Here is an 18,238-nt window from a genome sequence, read left to right as displayed (position 1 = left end):
CTACTCCTGGTCACTGCCAACAGCATAGACAACTCCAAAGAAAGGTTCAAAATTCAGCATCAATAGGTCTACATATTAATTTAATGTAATCCATGGAAGCAACCTAAAAAAAAAAGTTGACGTGTTTTATAAAACAACCTGTAACTTACATCTGTGGACTTTCCAAAGAGGTTCATTAATCTGAACTGAAAACTGCTAATCAGATAAAACAGGGTAATGTTCAGACACATAAACTACTGCTGCATAGTGAAAAGCACTACATACTTTCCATGTCCACTACAGTTAGAGAACATTTAATGGTTTTACACTGCAACAGGAGACAAGCAATGGTTATTTATCCTTCTACTAAGTGTCTAACTCTATGCCAGTCAGCATAATTATCAGAATAAACTGCCCAAGGAGACAGGAATTTCCATGAAGCAAGCCTTTAAAGAAAAGGTCTGGCAAACATCTGTCAAGAACCGAGTACAGCTTATTCTACTCTGGGGCAAATGGATGAACTGGATCTGCACGTCTTAACATTTAATGCATGCCTCACTGGAGGATGCAGTAACAAGGAAGAATTTTCTCTGTCAACAAGACCATACTAGTGTGCCATGATGAGGAACACATTTTTAATCTGTTCAGCAGAAAACTCTCAGAAGGCTAACAAACAGCAGTGTGGACAATATCTTGATATCCCATTCCAGCTCTATTGTCTGGTACTGCTACAATCAATGACAAGACACAAAAGGAGACAACAGAGAGCCATATAATCTAGCAGATGTACTGAGCCCTGGGAGAATAAGCATTCTTTTTCTGCCTATCAAAGATAATTACATACTGAAGCATGTTCTGTATGGTATTAAATGGCTTTGGGCACTATTGTTGGACTCTTCTAAGGAGAGAATTAATTCTTACAAACTCCAAATGTGTTTCTCCTTTTGATGACATATCTGTAATTTACTTCCTGAGTTTAGCCAAGTAAGTTTCAAAGTATAAATTCAGATAAATGAAAATTTCATTATGTTCTTATGTTTACAAAATAGCTCATGCAAACATTATATGGTCTAGGTGCTCTACACACTCCTACAGGTTTTTAAAATTTATGCCCCCAAGATGAGCAACTGAAAAAAAAAAACCACATGTACCCTAAAGCATAAATGATATAAACTCGTGGTATTAACAGGAATGTTATTCCTAATGATTTTTCAAAGTTCTCAGAAGACGTGAGTGTGTAGCTTATTCACACAGCTATTCACTGGCTGTTAGAACAGCATAATAAGCAATGACTTCTGGATAAAAATGAAAGATTAAATCTCAGTGAGCAACACTGAACAAAACAGTGCAAGCAGTTTATCAGCTTATTTTTTGATATCAACTTAATCAGTCCACCAACTGGGATTCCTCATTTGTATCCTTGGTCAAACTTCCACCTTCCCTTAGATTTTCACTTTCTAAGTAATCCTGCTTTTACTGGCATGTTACGTTCAAAGACCAGGCAAGGCAGAATGTTACATTTGTCCATATTTTTAATTTCTGTACTGATGACCAGTCTCAACAAATAGCAACTCCCTGTTAGGGCAACCAGCTAAGGGCAGACCTTGACCTGAACTAATATGATAATGCAAGGGTTTTATATGTGATCATTAAAAACAGAACGTTAATTTACTCCTTTTGAAATCAAATCAAAGTTGGCCATATTTCCTGGTGGTTAAATAAATGGCATCATGTTCGCTCTTCCGTTTCCTGGAAAAAGTTATTCATACCTTCATATGAATTTGTATCTTCTTCCTTAACATTCTGGCATAGGAACTATAAACCTCTGTTTCAGAAGATTCCCTAACTTGGCAGAGATTGCAGGGCGTGGGTGTTCCACAGCTCTGCAGATGTAACTGCTACTGTTACTGTCAGAGAGGGAACACCTTTGGGAATTACTGGAGAGGAAGGCATTGAGACAACCAGTGAACTGGACACAAGGGCCATTGATAAGACAACTCCTTTGGCAGTGGCTGCAGGTTCAACAGCCAGTCTGGAAACTGGCACTAATTTTCTAAAATGGCAGCAAGCAACAAGGAGAGAAGGCGAGGGGGAGTCAGAGAGTAGAGAAGCAAAAGGGGGCTCACAAGTAAACTCTATATTGATTTTTTTTTTTTTTATTCAGATTGCAGAATAATTTGTATATGAAATACAAAGCCTAGGAAGGAAGGAAGTAATCCTCACTACAAAAAAAAATTAATCTATTTCTTTACGCTCAAACCTACAAATAAATGCACTCCAAGCATTTTGAGTTATATCTTTAGCAAAGAAATGGGGAAAAGGAAAACTTAAAAACTAGCACATTTCAGCAAACCTGATATTTTTGCTTTGATGAAAGTGAAGATGAAAATAATCTTAACTTCTGTATTATAGATTTTAATTTTTTTTAAATTATAAACATGAATAAATCTTGAAGAAACTGACACAATTCAGCTTTCTTAGCATGAGAACAGCTGTTAAGTCAAGGTTTTCTTGGGTCAGAAGTTGGGCTCTTTTGAGAAATAATGAAGTGTCAAAATAATTAACTGAGTTCATAAAGGTAGAATATTTTTTTTGTTAAATAAATAACCTAAAATCTTTACAAAAACTAGCTTATTTACACGTGTAGAAATAAAAAGGCTGTATTTAATACCATTAAATATCACTGCAACAGTCTTCCTATTCTTGCTGCTTGTAGGCCCCAGACATTCCTTCCTCTTTCCCAGTACCAAATGACACTTCAATTAACTTGATCATATCCCAAACAAGGGACAGGACAGAAAAAAGGGGGGAAAAAAGGGGAAAAAAGGGGAAAAAAGGGGAAAAAAGGGGGAAAAAAGGGGAAAAAAGGGGAAAAAAGGGGAAAAAAGGGGAAAAAAGGGGAAAAAAGGGGAAAAAAGGGGAAAAAAGGGGAAAAAAGGGGAAAAAAGGGGAAAAAAGGGGAAAAAAGGGGAAAAAAGGGGGAAAAAAAGGGGAAAAAAGGGGAAAAAAGGGGGAAAAAAGGGGGAAAAAAGGGGAAAAAAGGGGAAAAAAGGGGAAAAAAGGGGAAAAAAGGGGAAAAAAGGGGAAAAAAGGGGAAAAAGGGGAAAAAAGGGGAAAAAAAGGGGAAAAAAGGGGAAAAAAGGGGAAAAAAGGGGAAAAAGGGGAAAAAACGGGGAAAAAAGGGGAAAAAGGGGAAAAAAAGGGGAAAAAAGGGGAAAAAAGGGGAAAAAAGGGGAAAAAAGGGAAAAAAAGGGGAAAAAAGGGGAAAAAAAGGGAAAAAAGGGGAAAAAAGGGGAAAAAAGGGGGAAAAAAGGGGAAAAAAGGGGAAAAAAGGGGAAAAAAGGGGAAAAAAGGGGAAAAAAGGGGAAAAAAGGGAAAAAGGGGAAAAAAGGGGAAAAAAGGGGAAAAAAGGGGAAAAAAGGGGAAAAAAGGGGGAAAAAGTGGAAAAAGGGGAAAAAAGGGGGAAAAAAGGGGGAAAAAAAGGGGAAAAAAGGGGAAAAAAGGGGAAAAAAGGGGAAAAAAGGGGAAAAAAGGGGAAAAAGGGGAAAAAAGAAAACCCAACATTATTTCATCCCTTTACTAGTAATCCAATTTCCTTTCCTCATTTTACTGTGTTATCTTCCTCTTCTTATCTAAGTAGTTCATCACAGTTATCAGAAACAACTACCTTCACCTCACTTTACTGGGATCCATAAAACAAACTGGGAAGAGACTAAAAAGTCTAAAGTTTTCTGTGAATGTTTCTGGAAGACAAACAGTTTCAAGTAGATGCTGAATCTTCTAATCTTTTCCTATTTTTTTAACCTCTTCCTCTTATATATCCATTCATTAAATGGTCTGACAGAGAATACAGATTTCAACAAAAGAGTAAGTGTGACCACACACATACATGTAAAATCCTTTTCTAGAGAATACAGTTTTAAAGACTGTTGGGAGATAAATGGATTTGCTCTCCTTAGGGCAATATACATGTAACTCATCATTCACAATGCAGAATATTATTCCAGCTTCTGTTACTCATTAGTACCACAGATAAACCCACAGTCTATTGTACAAGTCTACTAAGCAGATAAATCGGAGAATTGGGTTATTTGCAACTTGGCTTCAGAAGTTTGAAAATTATGGGATACTTCACATTTATAAACAACAAACCATCCTTCAGCATTACTGGACTTCCCATATTCCTTCATTCTCCAACATGGATTGTACAATTTTTAAAGTAACTCCCCTGTATGCGAGTTACTCTTAACCCTTCTGCAGCATTTGGCTTTCAAGTCCTCCTTAACAGAGGGAACAAGTCCTTGTGTTACAAAGGAATATAAGAAACTTGTATTTGTTCATTGGCCTGTGCTCTGTCACAGGCCTTCAAAAACGTTTTGTCTGTTTGTTACAGAAAGACACTGTAAAATTAAATAAAATATGGATAATCGTTCTTGTGAGTGTATAAAGACTTCATACTAGCTAAGATATGAAGACTCTACACTAACTTACATCAAATTAAACCAAAGCATCCAGCTTCTTTTTCAATTGTTGCAAATGACAATAAAAGGCATAAGTGCTGCCCCTTACAGATAAACTAATGTAAAAAGTACAATTTTTTTTCTGCACTCAAGATATCAGAACACAGATTCATATTTATTTCTTCCCATTACAGCAACAAAAATTTTGACACATGCTCTTCATTTCACTGAAATTAAATGGACTTGAATGCAATTTTGTTACCTTTCTTGCAGTTGTTTTTTCCACCATGGTGCTATCGCTGTCAGAATTTTCAACTTGAACTGTTTTTGTAGACCCAATTTTGGGCATTTTATAGCTGTTTAGCTAGCAGTATCTTGTATCAGTGGGTTCATCCTGTGTCTGAAAAACAAACAAACAGCATTACATAAATATACACACTGCAGTGTCATTTCAGGACAAACGTTACTGCAGATGGTAGCAGAGCTGAATAGTACCCCAAAAAAGATGTCTAATAATGACACCTGACTTCAAGCATCCCACTCACGTGCAGCTCAAACCTTGGGGGAAAACCCCAAAAGGTCTAACATGGCTTTTGCTGGGCACAATGTCATCAGAAAACCATCAAGTCAGATGCTGAAGCGCCTCACCCCTCTCACCCCTCTAACTTACCTTTTTGACAGACTTAACACTAAGAGCTATTTTAATAGGTTCACAGGTTCGATATCTCACTTATTTTAAAGACTAGGGAGATTCACAAGAGCATTTCTAGCAACACTGTGAAGAGAAATTAAGCTTTCTGGCCTGGGAAACTGAAACACTGTCTACTTGAACTGCTATGGAAAAAAAGGTCAAATCTTGGTGATTTACAATTCCTTCTGTTGGATCAAGAGATATCTGCTAAAAGAAAAGTCTTCTAAAGCTTAGACCTGGAACTAGAAGCCTTAATTTCTACTGTCTATCAAATTAATTACATAAGACACCACTATATACATATATCTATATAAAGCTTGAAGAGCTCTGTAGTGTTGCATCTCCAGGGTACACCAAACAAGTGTCATTACAGATTCACATAATGGAAAAGGTTCAACTCGCTCTTCCACAGAATGAAGAGCCACCCTTCTTGTAAGAGTGCCTGAGAGGAAAGGTCACATGAGAAGTAAAACTGCATTTGATGTCACTTTAAAGCTGGTGCCATTTTATAGATCTTTTTGAGTTGATGTATTATATTGCAAATATTTATGTGATCACAGCCTTACTGTGCTGTAGTAATTTTATGTCTCCACAAGTCATCGTTTCAGGTGCGACATTTCTATTGTTGCTTTTGTCTCTGTTACAGAACCAGAGACACAGTTAACAACACAAACTGGTATTTTCTCTTTGGCAGATGACTGAGAAAGATGCTTTCCATACTAGACCTGACACACAAAATGCAGATACTCAAATAAATTTCTACATCCCACCCACCCATCCATCCCCCACAAGACCTTAACTATGGGAAATTCCTTTACAGAATATGGCCAAGATTAATATTATTGTTTACACCAGTGTAACATCTTACTTTCTTAATCTCCCAGAACAGGAGAGGAAAAAACAGAGGGGAAGGAAAGTTCAAAATGCTCAATCCTAAAGTCAGAAAATTAGGAAATGCTGTAGTGAGGTCTGCACTTTTCCTCCCTTTCATACACATCTGACAGTTTTTTGTTTTGTTGGGGTTTTTTTTCAAACTAACCACAAGCTTATGAAAAACAGGAAGACCTTAACTAGAAACTATCTCGCATTCAATAAACTGAATCTTGTCTCCACTGCGACACAAGATTTAATATTGCGAAATTCCTACTGTTCTACATTTACCCAAGACAAAAGAAACATTATTCCATTCATTTATGTAGTGTCAAAAGGATTTATGCAGCCCTACTGATACAGAGAGTAATTGTTCAATTCTAATGTACATCAAAGCACATGGTTATCTGCCTTTTTATTTGCTTTTCATAACAGCTGCAGGAAGAAAAATGTTTATTAGTTCAATGGAGAGTACTCTAGAATGAGTTTCTCGTAGTTTACAAACACACTTCTTAATCCTAAAAGAAACAACAAGTTACTATCTTCACAGAAAACTACTACTGGAATGATTAGACCAACATAGTGTATTACTATAACAACAAGTATCTCTGCTTCCATAGGTTTAGAAAATGACACAAGTCATAAATCTGCTTTTGCTCAGTTAGCTTCTCAAATAATCTCTTTAAGTTTTCATTTGTAAGAATTCCCATTGTATATATCATCACAATTAGAACTACTTTAAAAAAGATCAACTTGTCAGTTATCCTTACTATTTTCATCAAAATATTTCTCATTGCATATACTGCTGTTTCCTTTTCTTCTACTTTTAATGCTACTTGAATCCCTGAAACTACCTCCATTCCTGCTTTGCTCCTCTTCCTTTCCCAGTTTCACATGCCATTCCATGGTATATGACAGTAAGAAGCCCAACTTCACAAGTTTAGTAAAATGCATTAGCTTAGGCTTGGCTCCATTGCTCTTATTTGCCTCACCAGCAGGGGCTAAACACCAGCAACTGAACTAGAGTTCTCCTTCACAAAAGGCCTGGTCTCCCTGCATGTCCTCCGGAGCAACAATTTACTTTTTTGAATGGCAGACCAAAAAAATCCCAACCTCAAGTTGCAGGTATTGCATAGGGGCAAGAGGATTACGAAAACACTTTCAAAGTATATTTAAATTAAAGGTATTTTTAAATAATAAAGTTAGCTCAAATAATATACAAGTACAGGTTAATGAAAACAGAAAGCATCAGATGTTTCCATTGTCTTCATCAAATGATCAATGGGTAGAAACTGATGTACAGGAAGTTCCACCTGAGGAAGAATATGAGGAAAAACTTCTTTACTGTGTGGGTCACTGTGCACTGCAAAAAGGTTGCCCAGAGAGGTTCTGGAGTCTCCCTCACTGGAGATATTCAAGAGCCATCTAGACACAATCCTGTGCCATGTGCTCTACGATGACCCTGCTTTTGAGCAGGGAGGTTGGACCAGATGACCCACTGTGGTCCCTTCCAACCTGATCCATTCTGTGATTCTCTGATTAAAATTAAATGTGAATTCACTAAATTCTTGACCCCAAGCCAATTATGTTTTGGAAAGAAAACTGCTTTGGAAGTTCATTAAAACTGAATATCATAAACTGGGTTATTAAAGCAGAACCACCACAACTATCACACTGACACACAGTAGGTATTTCCATTAAGTGTTTTATGTACCAGATTGCTATTGCACAATGCCTGTGTGAAATACTTTTCAAACTGACTAATGCTTCAAACATTTGAGAAAAAAATATTTTTCATAAAGGGCAGGTTTTTTTAAATTATTAAGATTACTATGATCCAAAAATCAAGCAAACTATTCAACTTGTGATTACATAACACATATATATAACAATAAAATTCTCCCCCGAAGAAGTGATTTTGCTGACATTTTAACTTTATTTCCGTTTGCCTGCAGTTCAGTGCCATTTCAACTCATGGTCTAAACACAAACATTTGCATTCAAAGGGAAAATGTAGAACATTAACAGGGTCTTCCAGGGAAACCTAGATCTGTCTGTCTGCTTTGAGTTTCCTTCAGGGCTGTTTCTTAATGCAATTACTGGTTTATTAGGCAGTCTTGATGGTACATTTCAAATCAGCAGAACCCTAAATTAAAAGTTAAAACTCTTTAGATTCAAAATTATTCTCCTCTGTCACGACAAGCAACGCCATCACTTTTCATTTGACACACTGGCAAAGCTGTGCTTTTTCTCTGACAAACTGATCTACTTCAAGCTTTTCAATAAAATAGAATCTGCTTCCTATTAAAGAAATGTCCTGCATGTAACAAAACCAGATATTCTGATTTTATGTTTGGACATCTTTCCTGCACATTCATTACCAGTTGTCAGTATTCTACTATTTGAAACACTTTAAATCTTTTTCCTCAATCATTTTTCAGCTAAAGGAACTAAAAAATTCTATTTTCTCCTGAAAGTAACAAAGGCAAGCATTTAGACAGATCTACAGGAGGTGACATAAAAAGCTAGGATGATTTCATATAAAAAAGCTTGGCCAACAAACAAACAACCTCCCCCCAAAACCACCAGAATTTCAGATGTAATTAGCTACAGAAAATTAGGCACATAGTAAATCTCTAGTACCAACAAGTTATTGTATTAATTTGTATAAGCTTACGTCTAGCATTAATTAAAGGACTTGCCTTTACTTATGTAAAAAAACCCAGAGAATTCATACAGTGCTTTCAGCCCAGTCTTCTGAGAAACTGAGGCCCATGTATTTGAGTTACTTGCATATGTATGATTCACCAATGACTTTCAAGCCTATAGATGGATTTTCTTTAAATTTGACAGCAGTGTAAAGTTTTCAAAAATCTTAAGTAGTCACAGATTTAATGGAAAAATGTGGCTGGTGGATAATCATAATAATTATAATAATAATCAATCACTCATTTCCCTGAGGGAAGGTTTCAACATGCACTTCATGCCATACTGGCTGTAAGAAAACTCCACATGGGATGGCCTTTATAAACCATTTTTCTTCCCTCCTCGTAGTTACAGGGGAGTCTCAGTTGAGACCTGCGCTTTACCTGAGTTCATCACCCACAAGACATAAATTTCTTAAGCATGGTTAGTTCTGGTGCTCACAGAACTACTTGCTTCCTTTCTGGTTCACAGTGCATGCTTAACTTCTTATTCCTGCATGTCTTCCCCGTAACACATACAGCAAAAGGTTACACAATGCTTAGGGAAAGTTTTTTTTGGTAGCCCTGTTGTACAGCTGATCTTGAGGGTCAGCTGACTGCAACTACTACACCACATCAAGGGGGCACAAGACTGAACTTCTGTGAGAGTATAAGTAGTAGACGGGTTAATTTCCAAGAAACTCCATTTACCCTTGTGCTCTGGAAGTATTTACATTTAAAAAGTAGAGGATCTAGAATAAGGCCATCTTCCCAACTACCTCTGTTATCCTATATTTCCCATATGTTATTTCACCTGCAGAGGAAAAAAAAATAAAGAAGAAAAAGATCCCTCTCTTCCAATAGGGATTTACTCCAGACTGGGAAACAGTGAATCGACTGTACCAAATAGTTGACAGATGTGCTTCAGAATGCTTTGATAAAATTAAACTACTGAAAATGACAGCTAAGGCTACATTTACATTAGCAAGAAGTAAAGAATTATCAAGAGCGGATCTGTAGAGTGGAACAGCTGGTAACAAAAATTCAGAATTTACAGTAGTCACATTTAGCAGATTTGTTCTGGACTATTTCTAGTTCAGTTCCATGTACTAAATGCACATTAAAGATTGGAGCACATTCAACACATTCTTAAACACATCTCCTCAGCTTAAAAGAGGAGGAATCAAGCTCTGAAACCACAGAGAGCACACTAAACTACAGTGAGAGGATAGTCACTGATACAAACTAAGAGATTGATCTGCTTTCCTTTTAGCACTCTTCTCCCTCCCACCCCTAAGAATTTGTCTCATCCAAGTTTATTTTGCAATGATCTAGATCTTAAAGCTATTAAGAGTCTATAATGGAAAGGAAAAAAACAAGTTGGTGGATGAGTATAAGAGAGAAATGTCTAAGAACAGCTGAACTGAGAGAGAGGCAGGCAAAAGCCAGCATTACATATTCTGTTCAGAGAAAGCCAGCTGGCCAACCCGTATGTACACACTGGCTAATTAAGAAGTATGTAGGTAGCTCACGCCCAGCCATACCAAATGTTATCTGCATTCTGGTGGGAGTGTGTCAAACACAGATGAGGTTAACGCACTGGGAGAAAGGGAACGGGCGCAGCACAAAGGACCAAATATCTACAGAAAATTGGTATTTTTAAATACTATAAGGAGCAGAGTTTAAGCAGAAAGGTATTAGCAAAAAGATGTTCATTTAACTAAGTTTAACACTCTGTTCTTTTGTTATCAGGAAAGTGTAAATTACTTCAGTATTTTATTTCACAACAAAAGCATCCTTCAGCAAACAGCTTAGAGAAGCAAGTTCTTTCCAAAAGGGAGGTTAACTAACTTCAGCATTCCTAATGCTAAATGAAACATACGATGGGAGATGTAACATCATTGTCAATTTTTTTCTTCTTATGGAACTCAGTGCTTCTACACACAGTTACTCAACCAGAACCTACTGCTATACAATAAAACAGCTCCTGGTAAAAGCACATGCTACCAGATCAACACCTATCTTTTCACCTACAGTGTCCAGAAAGAAAAAAGGGCTTGAAACAGAACAAGAGATTATTTAGGATATTTTGGTTAGAGGCTGGGGATGTGCTAAGAGGCACAAAACCAGCAATTTGGGACGTGGGGAAAAAGACCATTCAGGTTACAACACACAGCAGGAGGGTGGTAGAATCCAGTAATACAGGGTTGGGCTTATCTGCACTGGGAATTTTAAGATATATAAAAAGGACATCTGTCTGTATCTTAACCTGATAACTTCCCACACAGAAGCATATCTGTGAAGACTAAAACTTCAGATTAACTAAACGACAGAATGGGACTGTGATAAGGAAGAAGCAGAAAGACTTTGAGAGAACGCGTAAGAAGGGATTGCTCTTGGGAAGAGAGCACAGGGGACTCCATGATCAACACACAAGAATTTTTTCCCAAGACCACAGAACACAAACCAAAATTCCTTAGTTCTTGCCATTTTTGTGGCCCTGTAAAAAAGCACAAGCGTTCCATATCTTTCTCATTCTAATGGAGAATGACAAGCTTACTACTGTGGCCAGTTTTCCTACCTCCCTGGACAGATATACTTGTAGAAACGATGTCTTAAACACTGCCGATGTCTCATGAGAATGTCAAAATGATGGTAAAGGATGGGACATCACACAGGGCATGCACTTCAAAATCTCATCAGAACATTATACAAAATGCTGTTCTGAAAGGTCAAAATTTCAGAGTGACTGCAGCCACAAAAATATTAGTCTTTTTACCAAAGTCTTCATTGCAGAGGACTATATAAACACAGCTATTCTATAACTCAGCAGTTTATTTGATCTTTACAATAAAGACAATGAAAGGGTTATTAAAGGCTTCATTTAAGCAGAAATAGTTTTAGGTTTCTTGTGCAGAGTCCTATGAAAACAGTGTTATGTGGATCCCCCCCCCAAAAAGACTTCCTCTCAATCATTTAGCAGCTGAGGGTGCTGCTGGAGGCCAACATGCACGTTACTGCTAAGCAGCATTACGGAACATTTTAACTTAAGTCAACATTGGGTAGGTATGAGATCTAGATAGTAAAACATTTTGTCCAAAAGCTGATAATACATTAGACATATGCAGCTATAATGGACTAAACATATACTGCAGTACACTCCTACTGGGAAGGCTGCCTCCTGCTGCAGGCTAGAATTGTATTAACCTTCACAAGCTTAAAGGAAAACACAGTCTGCCTAAGAAAAGATTAAATAAAGGCTATTTGAGTACACTGTACTATTTGAGACTATATTTTTATCGTCACCATTTCCTGTATGTGGTGTACACTGCAATACCTTCAAATACAACAAATAGAACAATTTACCAGGCACTTTTTGCCCTGCACTCCGTGGTCTCGTACTCACAATTCAGTTTTCTAGCAGTAACCAGCACACGAATTACTAACCACTGCTGGCTTCAGGTCGCACACCAATTTGGTATGCTGGAGAGAACACTGACTGAATGATACATACAGTGGCTTTTACAGATGAAAGGTGACAAGAACATTTTTATTTGGAAAATATTCACAAGGTCTTTTCACATGATTGTGACGGTTCAGTGCATGCAGATTCCAGTGTCAGGGTTATGATGAAAGAACTGAACTCTAACACAGCCTCAAACTAATGGTGCCTAAGGCAACAGTCTGTTGCTGTATTAAGTGCAAATGCAGCACCCAGCATGGACTCAAGTCACAAATTTGGCAGACTTTACTGCATTTGACAGTAAAAAATATGACAAAACGCTCTTGGTCCAGAAGTGAGAAATTATTTTTTGTTACAATCTTCCTTTAAGATTTGCGCAATATTTGGGACTGTGTGGCCAGAACATGCAATGCTGAGATTAGTTCTACTCCTGTCTTTGTTATACCTATTGTGCAACGTCAGAAACAGTGCCTTACCCCTCCCCTGCAGCAGTTCTCCCTACCAGATGTAACAGGATACACTAAAAATCAAAGAAAACAAAACATCAGCCTAACAAACACACCTTTCAGAAATATATGCCAGGAAACAAGTTGGATATGTGTATTTCGGAGACTCCTCATGTACTAGCTAATAGATGGAATAGACTACTAGACTCACTGTCCTGTCAGAGGGTGCTTCCACATTTTAATTTGAAATGTTTAGATACTTGAGATCCAAACATATAAGGTTTGGACACATCTTACCACAATAAGCAAAATAAACTATTTATCTGAGCTTCGTCTTATAAAAGTGTCCTTTATAAAATAAAGTATAACAGTGAAATAGGCATGGGCAGTGACTACTCAAAATCTCCAGAACAGCTTTTAATATACCCTGAAGTACCTACTCACCACATGCCAGACTACACTACACAGGGCTAGGATGAAGTCCCTAAAAAACAGCCAACACTCAGACAGCAAGAAAGATTTTCCAATACTTCAGCTGGAACTCACCACTACTTCCTACCAAAATAAGGAACATATCTCATAGTCTAGGAATTTCTACTAGGAAGAGGAAAAAAATGAGAGGACATACAACTCTTTCCTATGCAGAGAGCAAACAAAATCTTTGCAGGGGTTTTCCTGCACTTGCCTATATAGGACCTTAGGCTCCTACCCAAATCCCTATTTTAAGAGCCTGAGTTTACTTGTGCTTGGTTTCAAATGTCAAGTTCCATAGATTTCACAACACTCTCTGATTTGTTTCTGTGGTAATGTAGCACCCAGACTTGTCAACTTCTTTATAACAAATACAATCTATTAAAGAGAGTGACTCAATCTATAGTTTTCTCATTCAGTTTTAGTAAGGTTTTCCTCCTTCCCCCCATTTTTTTTTTTTAAACTAAGTACATGCTTACCTACAATGCAAGAATTTCATTGTTCATAGAATTAAAGAATAGCTGAGGTTAAGGGAAATTTAAAGGTCATCTAAGTCTCTCAGTTATCTAGTCAGTCAGACATTTTCAGTTTTTCATCATACCTGGCATAGACCAGGTTCAGTTTGTTACTTGAGCAGGAAAACACAGTAAAAGAAATAATGGAAAGTGCAAACCTTCCTATTCCTGACTAACTGTAGGCAGCTAAAAGTTATGCAGCGGCATTTTACAAGCAGATGAAAAAACTCTGGCCCAAAATTTAGTTTACAAAATCCTATTCACTGACTGAAAATACCACACCCTAATATGCCCTTGAGCTTTGTTACTTGAATGTTAAAGGTACTAAAGGTTCGTAAATTACAGAGAGATCATGCTTCACTAACAGCTGTATCTAAGCAAGAGATGGCTCCTCTTTCACGTCACAGCTCATCACTAGAAATACACGTGTACATCTTTCCAAAAGTTTTCCTGCAACTACAATTAAATGTCAACCAAGTAAGGACTAAAACTCTTACTGTAGTAAGTTGGACATCTCTTGCCTCACACATTTTTAACTAAAACTCCAAAATCAACCAACATGTTGACAACCTGGTGAAGTTCTGAGGAACCAATTACCACAAACAGGTGCAGTAAGTGGCTCATTTGCTTCCAGAGAAAGAGAATCTATTTGTCACTCAACACAATTCCCTGCTATTTCTGCTTGCCCTGATTTCTGCCTTCTTAAAGGCAAGAAAATGTCTACAACACTTTTTTTTTTTTAATTTTAAAAACATCCTAAATAAAAAGCAGGGCCTATCCCTGACACCACTACAGAGCTTACTATCCATAAATCAAAACTGAGAATAAGGGTTATACTCCCTCTCCCTTCACAAATGTTATTTTGTTTTCACAATATTGCTGGAAGATGGAAATGCATTATTTCCTTTGTTTTACAGATGGCAACGTCAGTTCACAGAAATAAGGAAGTCAGAAGTTTGGCCAATTTGCCATACCTGTAACATTAAAGACTTCATTTTTCAGATTATTTCACATTAGATAGTACTTTATACTTGGTTAGATGATAGCTACCAGTGACTTCACTTTGACCTTCTGCACGCAACTCCTCTCTCCTACCACTGCTGAAGGAAAAAGCACACACCCGTGTGCAAGGAAAACACTTAGCAAGTGCTCATAAAAAGCCTGTATCTTACACAAATTTCAAAACTGAAAGACTGAAAACAGGTAATTTTCAGGGTCATTGTTCTGCTTTCTTCAAGACGTGACCCTCTTCACCGGCAACCTCCTTCTAAATTAGAGAACTTATTCCAGCTTCTGCCACAGGACTCCTCTCTGAGCAGTATCCTAGACTGCACAAATGCAATTTATCCCAGAAATCCACCTGGTTCATGATCTAAAGTGGAGTCCCAAGCAAAAAAAAACATCAACCCATGATCCGATTCTGCTGTGTGCAGATACAGGGCAGGCAGCATTTCTGACACAGCGGTGTCACGGCAAGAGGGCACGCAAATACAGACAAGAAGCACTTGTTTCACTTCTTTTGCAACACACTCCTCCCATTTCCTTCCTTTACTTTCTCTGAAGTTTCCAGTCTCGAACAGATTCTGAGATCCTCCCACTACAAATGTCACTCCACATATCAAGATTATGAAAAAAAAAGAAAAATCAAAGCAGTTTGTTGGTATCACACTTCTAAACTCATACTGAAGTAATTGCTGTTTATGTCTTTCCAAGGCACTGAAAAAAACCCATAAAAACCAGCATTTTGTCAAAATATCCTTGCAGGTGCTATGTCAACCAACTGAATCTTGCTTGGCATGTTAAGACCTAGCAGTTATTAACAGATTATGACAGAGGAAAAGAAACAAAGGATCACAGATATCTATAAATGGCCTTTAATGTTCTTCCACAAAGGCAACTGAACAGCGAAGAACTAAAGAAAATTAGTATCTAGGCTCTACCTGTACTTTAACATCTCACACCAATACACTAAATATTGAAGACAAAGTATGCAAAAAGGTGTCAAAGGACAGGACACTCTCAAATAATCTGTTAGATTCAAGGACCCTAAACCTGGGTAAACCCATCTGCATCAATCCCCACCCAAGAGACTGCCATAGATTGTAAGGTGCTGAGAAAAGGTAGGAAGTAAAAGAAGTAGGGAGGGGATGATTTCTCTTCCCAGCTGACTCTTGTCCAACTCCCTCCTAGGATGCTGAACTCTGCCCTGACAAAAAAAAATTAAAAAAGCAAGTGGAATTAATCTGTTTACATAATGTTACATAGGGTGAAAAAAACATGTTGAGAAACATGGCCTAAACTGACAGAACAGTGCAACTCTGAAAACAGGTGAGTGGGGAAGAGGATGCTTTGCAACAGGGATCCCAAAAGAAGATTTTATATAAACAGACAGTTGAAACAGGAAAGCACGGAATGAGAAGGTACCTGAAGAAATAAAAAAGGTTAAATACTAAAATTTCTTCACTTTTGTTTTTGAACAGAAATAGTTTCAGAAGTCTAAAATCCTAAATATTAGTTGTTTAATAAAAGAAACACACAGGGCCAAGGAACTGTCCTTACAATAAGTACTCTCTGGTTTATACTTCAATAAAACAGATGTTTATATTCAGGATAAACTTTCAGAACAGAAGTCCTACCAGCTTAAAACCACAGAATTATCCACTATTTCAGAGGAGTTTTTGAAGGGCTGTGGGCTTGGTGAAGCATGTGCACTGGATACATATACTACAAATAAACTTGCAAAACCATTGTCTTAAGTAATTAACAACTTGCACAACAGACTGGAAAAATGCTAGTTTTTCTAGAAAAGCATAAAACAGTAGGACATTTGATATCACAGTGGCACCCCAGATTGCACATGAACAGCAGAATTGTTATCAATAAGCCAGTATTATCTTGCAAAAAAGGCAGATCATTCTATCACATTTATTTTATCACGATTTCCTCTTAATAACCAAGAAAAGTACTGCATTCAAAGCATTTACATTTTATGACAAATCTGATTTTAAATTAAACAGCTTAAATTACCAAAGCTGATAGTTTGTGGAATTTGCATACATAAACCAGATATTTTCATCTTGGAATAGCTAGGAATTATTTAAAAGCAGGAAATCCTCCCTGATTCTGAGAGACTTGAGTTAAAGCTTCTCTTTATGCTTATAGATACACATTCCCTACCCCAAACTGGGAGGGACAAGGTGTAAGAAGCAAAATGTTAAGAATAGGGTTATCTCCTGGCATTAGCAACAATCATAAACAACAAAAGCAAGCACTGCCTCTCCCCAAATGGTGACAAACCTGCCTTCTAGAAGTCAGACACTGACCCCCATTTCAGTGTGGCAAGAACGGCTCCCATATGGTAACAAGGGGCATCATTCCTTCTGAGCCACTTACACTATTTCTGCAGCATTCCTTCACGCGGGCCAGTAAGGAACTGCAACTGGTGCCAGAATTCAAGATGAATCTGAAGGACATCTGTCAGTATTGTCATGTTCTCAAGTAAATTTCTCTATTCTCAAATTAACCCTTCATCTTTTCATGGAAGATACTACCATTACTGTTCTGTTCTGCAAGGAAGCACTAGAAACAAACAAACAGAATGACGAGGGTACAAATAGAATTGGTTGAATAAATAATTGTTTTTCTTCTTAAAAGAATTCTGAAAGATCAAAAAATACTTAAGTTTCTTTTCAGATGTTCTCAATATTCAATGATTAATTTCCAAAGAAATTCTCTCACTAATATTTTATACCTCAGCTACTTTTTGTATTTCTTCTCCTCTGGCAACAGAAAATTAGGTTTTTTCAGTTTCTCACTCAAAAGCTTACTCAGAGCTGCAAGCACTGGAAGAGACTTTTTTCAAGTAAGTTCTTGTACTAACAACATACAGAAGACATACCTCGGTTTGTGTTCTCTTTCTTTAAAAAAAAAAATCAGAAACTGCATTTTTAAGAGGAGAAATGTGAAAGAAGTCTTATTTATACAACCAGTTAATTAGTCACTTAAGTTAAAAAAAGAAAAAAGACTTTATTAAGAATCTGCATAGTAAAACTTAGTAGAATGCACCACAGCTTTACAAGACTACCACACACAGGCAGTACAAGAAGAATGCATCCTTTGACTATTAAAAATTAAATTAGTCAGGAAAAATACATTACCTACAACAGCTGAAAAAAAAAAAAAAGGTTTGGCAGTTTTATAATTTGTCAAGCCTTGAACAATAAGTTCAGCAAGAAATCCCAACACACTAACTAAAATTAGAACTTCACAAATAAAATTATTTGCACTCTAGCAGGTCAAATTCCAGTCAAGTTCAACCGGTCATGACCATAAGCAATCTGCACTAGCCGAGCCTGCAACAACCTGGGGGTGGACTAGATAACCTCCAGAGGTGCCCATCGATCTCAACTAGTCTATGAGTCTGTCCCATGAATCAGAAAAGCAGATGCTCTTTACCTCAGTGGCAGCAAGTCTCCTGGCAGTTCTCTCCTCCTGCTGACATGTTCAGCACATGGAAAGGTTTGTGTCTTCTACCTTCTCCAGCAACTTATGCTACGTAGTTAGGAGAGTGTTTATTCCAACAAGTGCTTACACAGGTGGCTGTAAGAACCTGTGTGGCTTATGAGTATGGATGTCATACTCAAATCATATCATTAAGACA

At 37.3% G+C, this 18,238-nt stretch overlaps 1 protein-coding gene across 2 annotated transcripts in view; it reads right to left on the bottom strand.

Annotated features, from left to right (window-relative positions):
• Nucleotides 1–18,238, bottom strand: part of ANKRD12 (ankyrin repeat domain 12) — a 58,808-nt gene that overhangs the window by 34,951 nt on the left and 5,619 nt on the right. The window contains exon 2 of one of the 2 annotated variants that reach the window (XM_064656794.1): nt 4,702–4,839. In XM_064656794.1, the coding sequence (XP_064512864.1) occupies nt 4,702–4,788 (87 nt within the window). In that variant the 5' untranslated portion in view covers nt 4,789–4,839. Of the gene's footprint in view, nt 1–4,701; nt 4,840–18,238 lie in introns of those variants that run through there. The other variant, XM_064656804.1, reaches the window with a different exon arrangement.

This window comes from Pseudopipra pipra, chromosome 1, assembly GCF_036250125.1.
Source record: "Pseudopipra pipra isolate bDixPip1 chromosome 1, bDixPip1.hap1, whole genome shotgun sequence".
NCBI lineage: Eukaryota > Metazoa > Chordata > Aves > Passeriformes > Pipridae > Pseudopipra > Pseudopipra pipra.
Note: the sequence above shows the minus strand (reverse complement) of the source record. Positions and strands in the feature narration are given on the sequence as shown.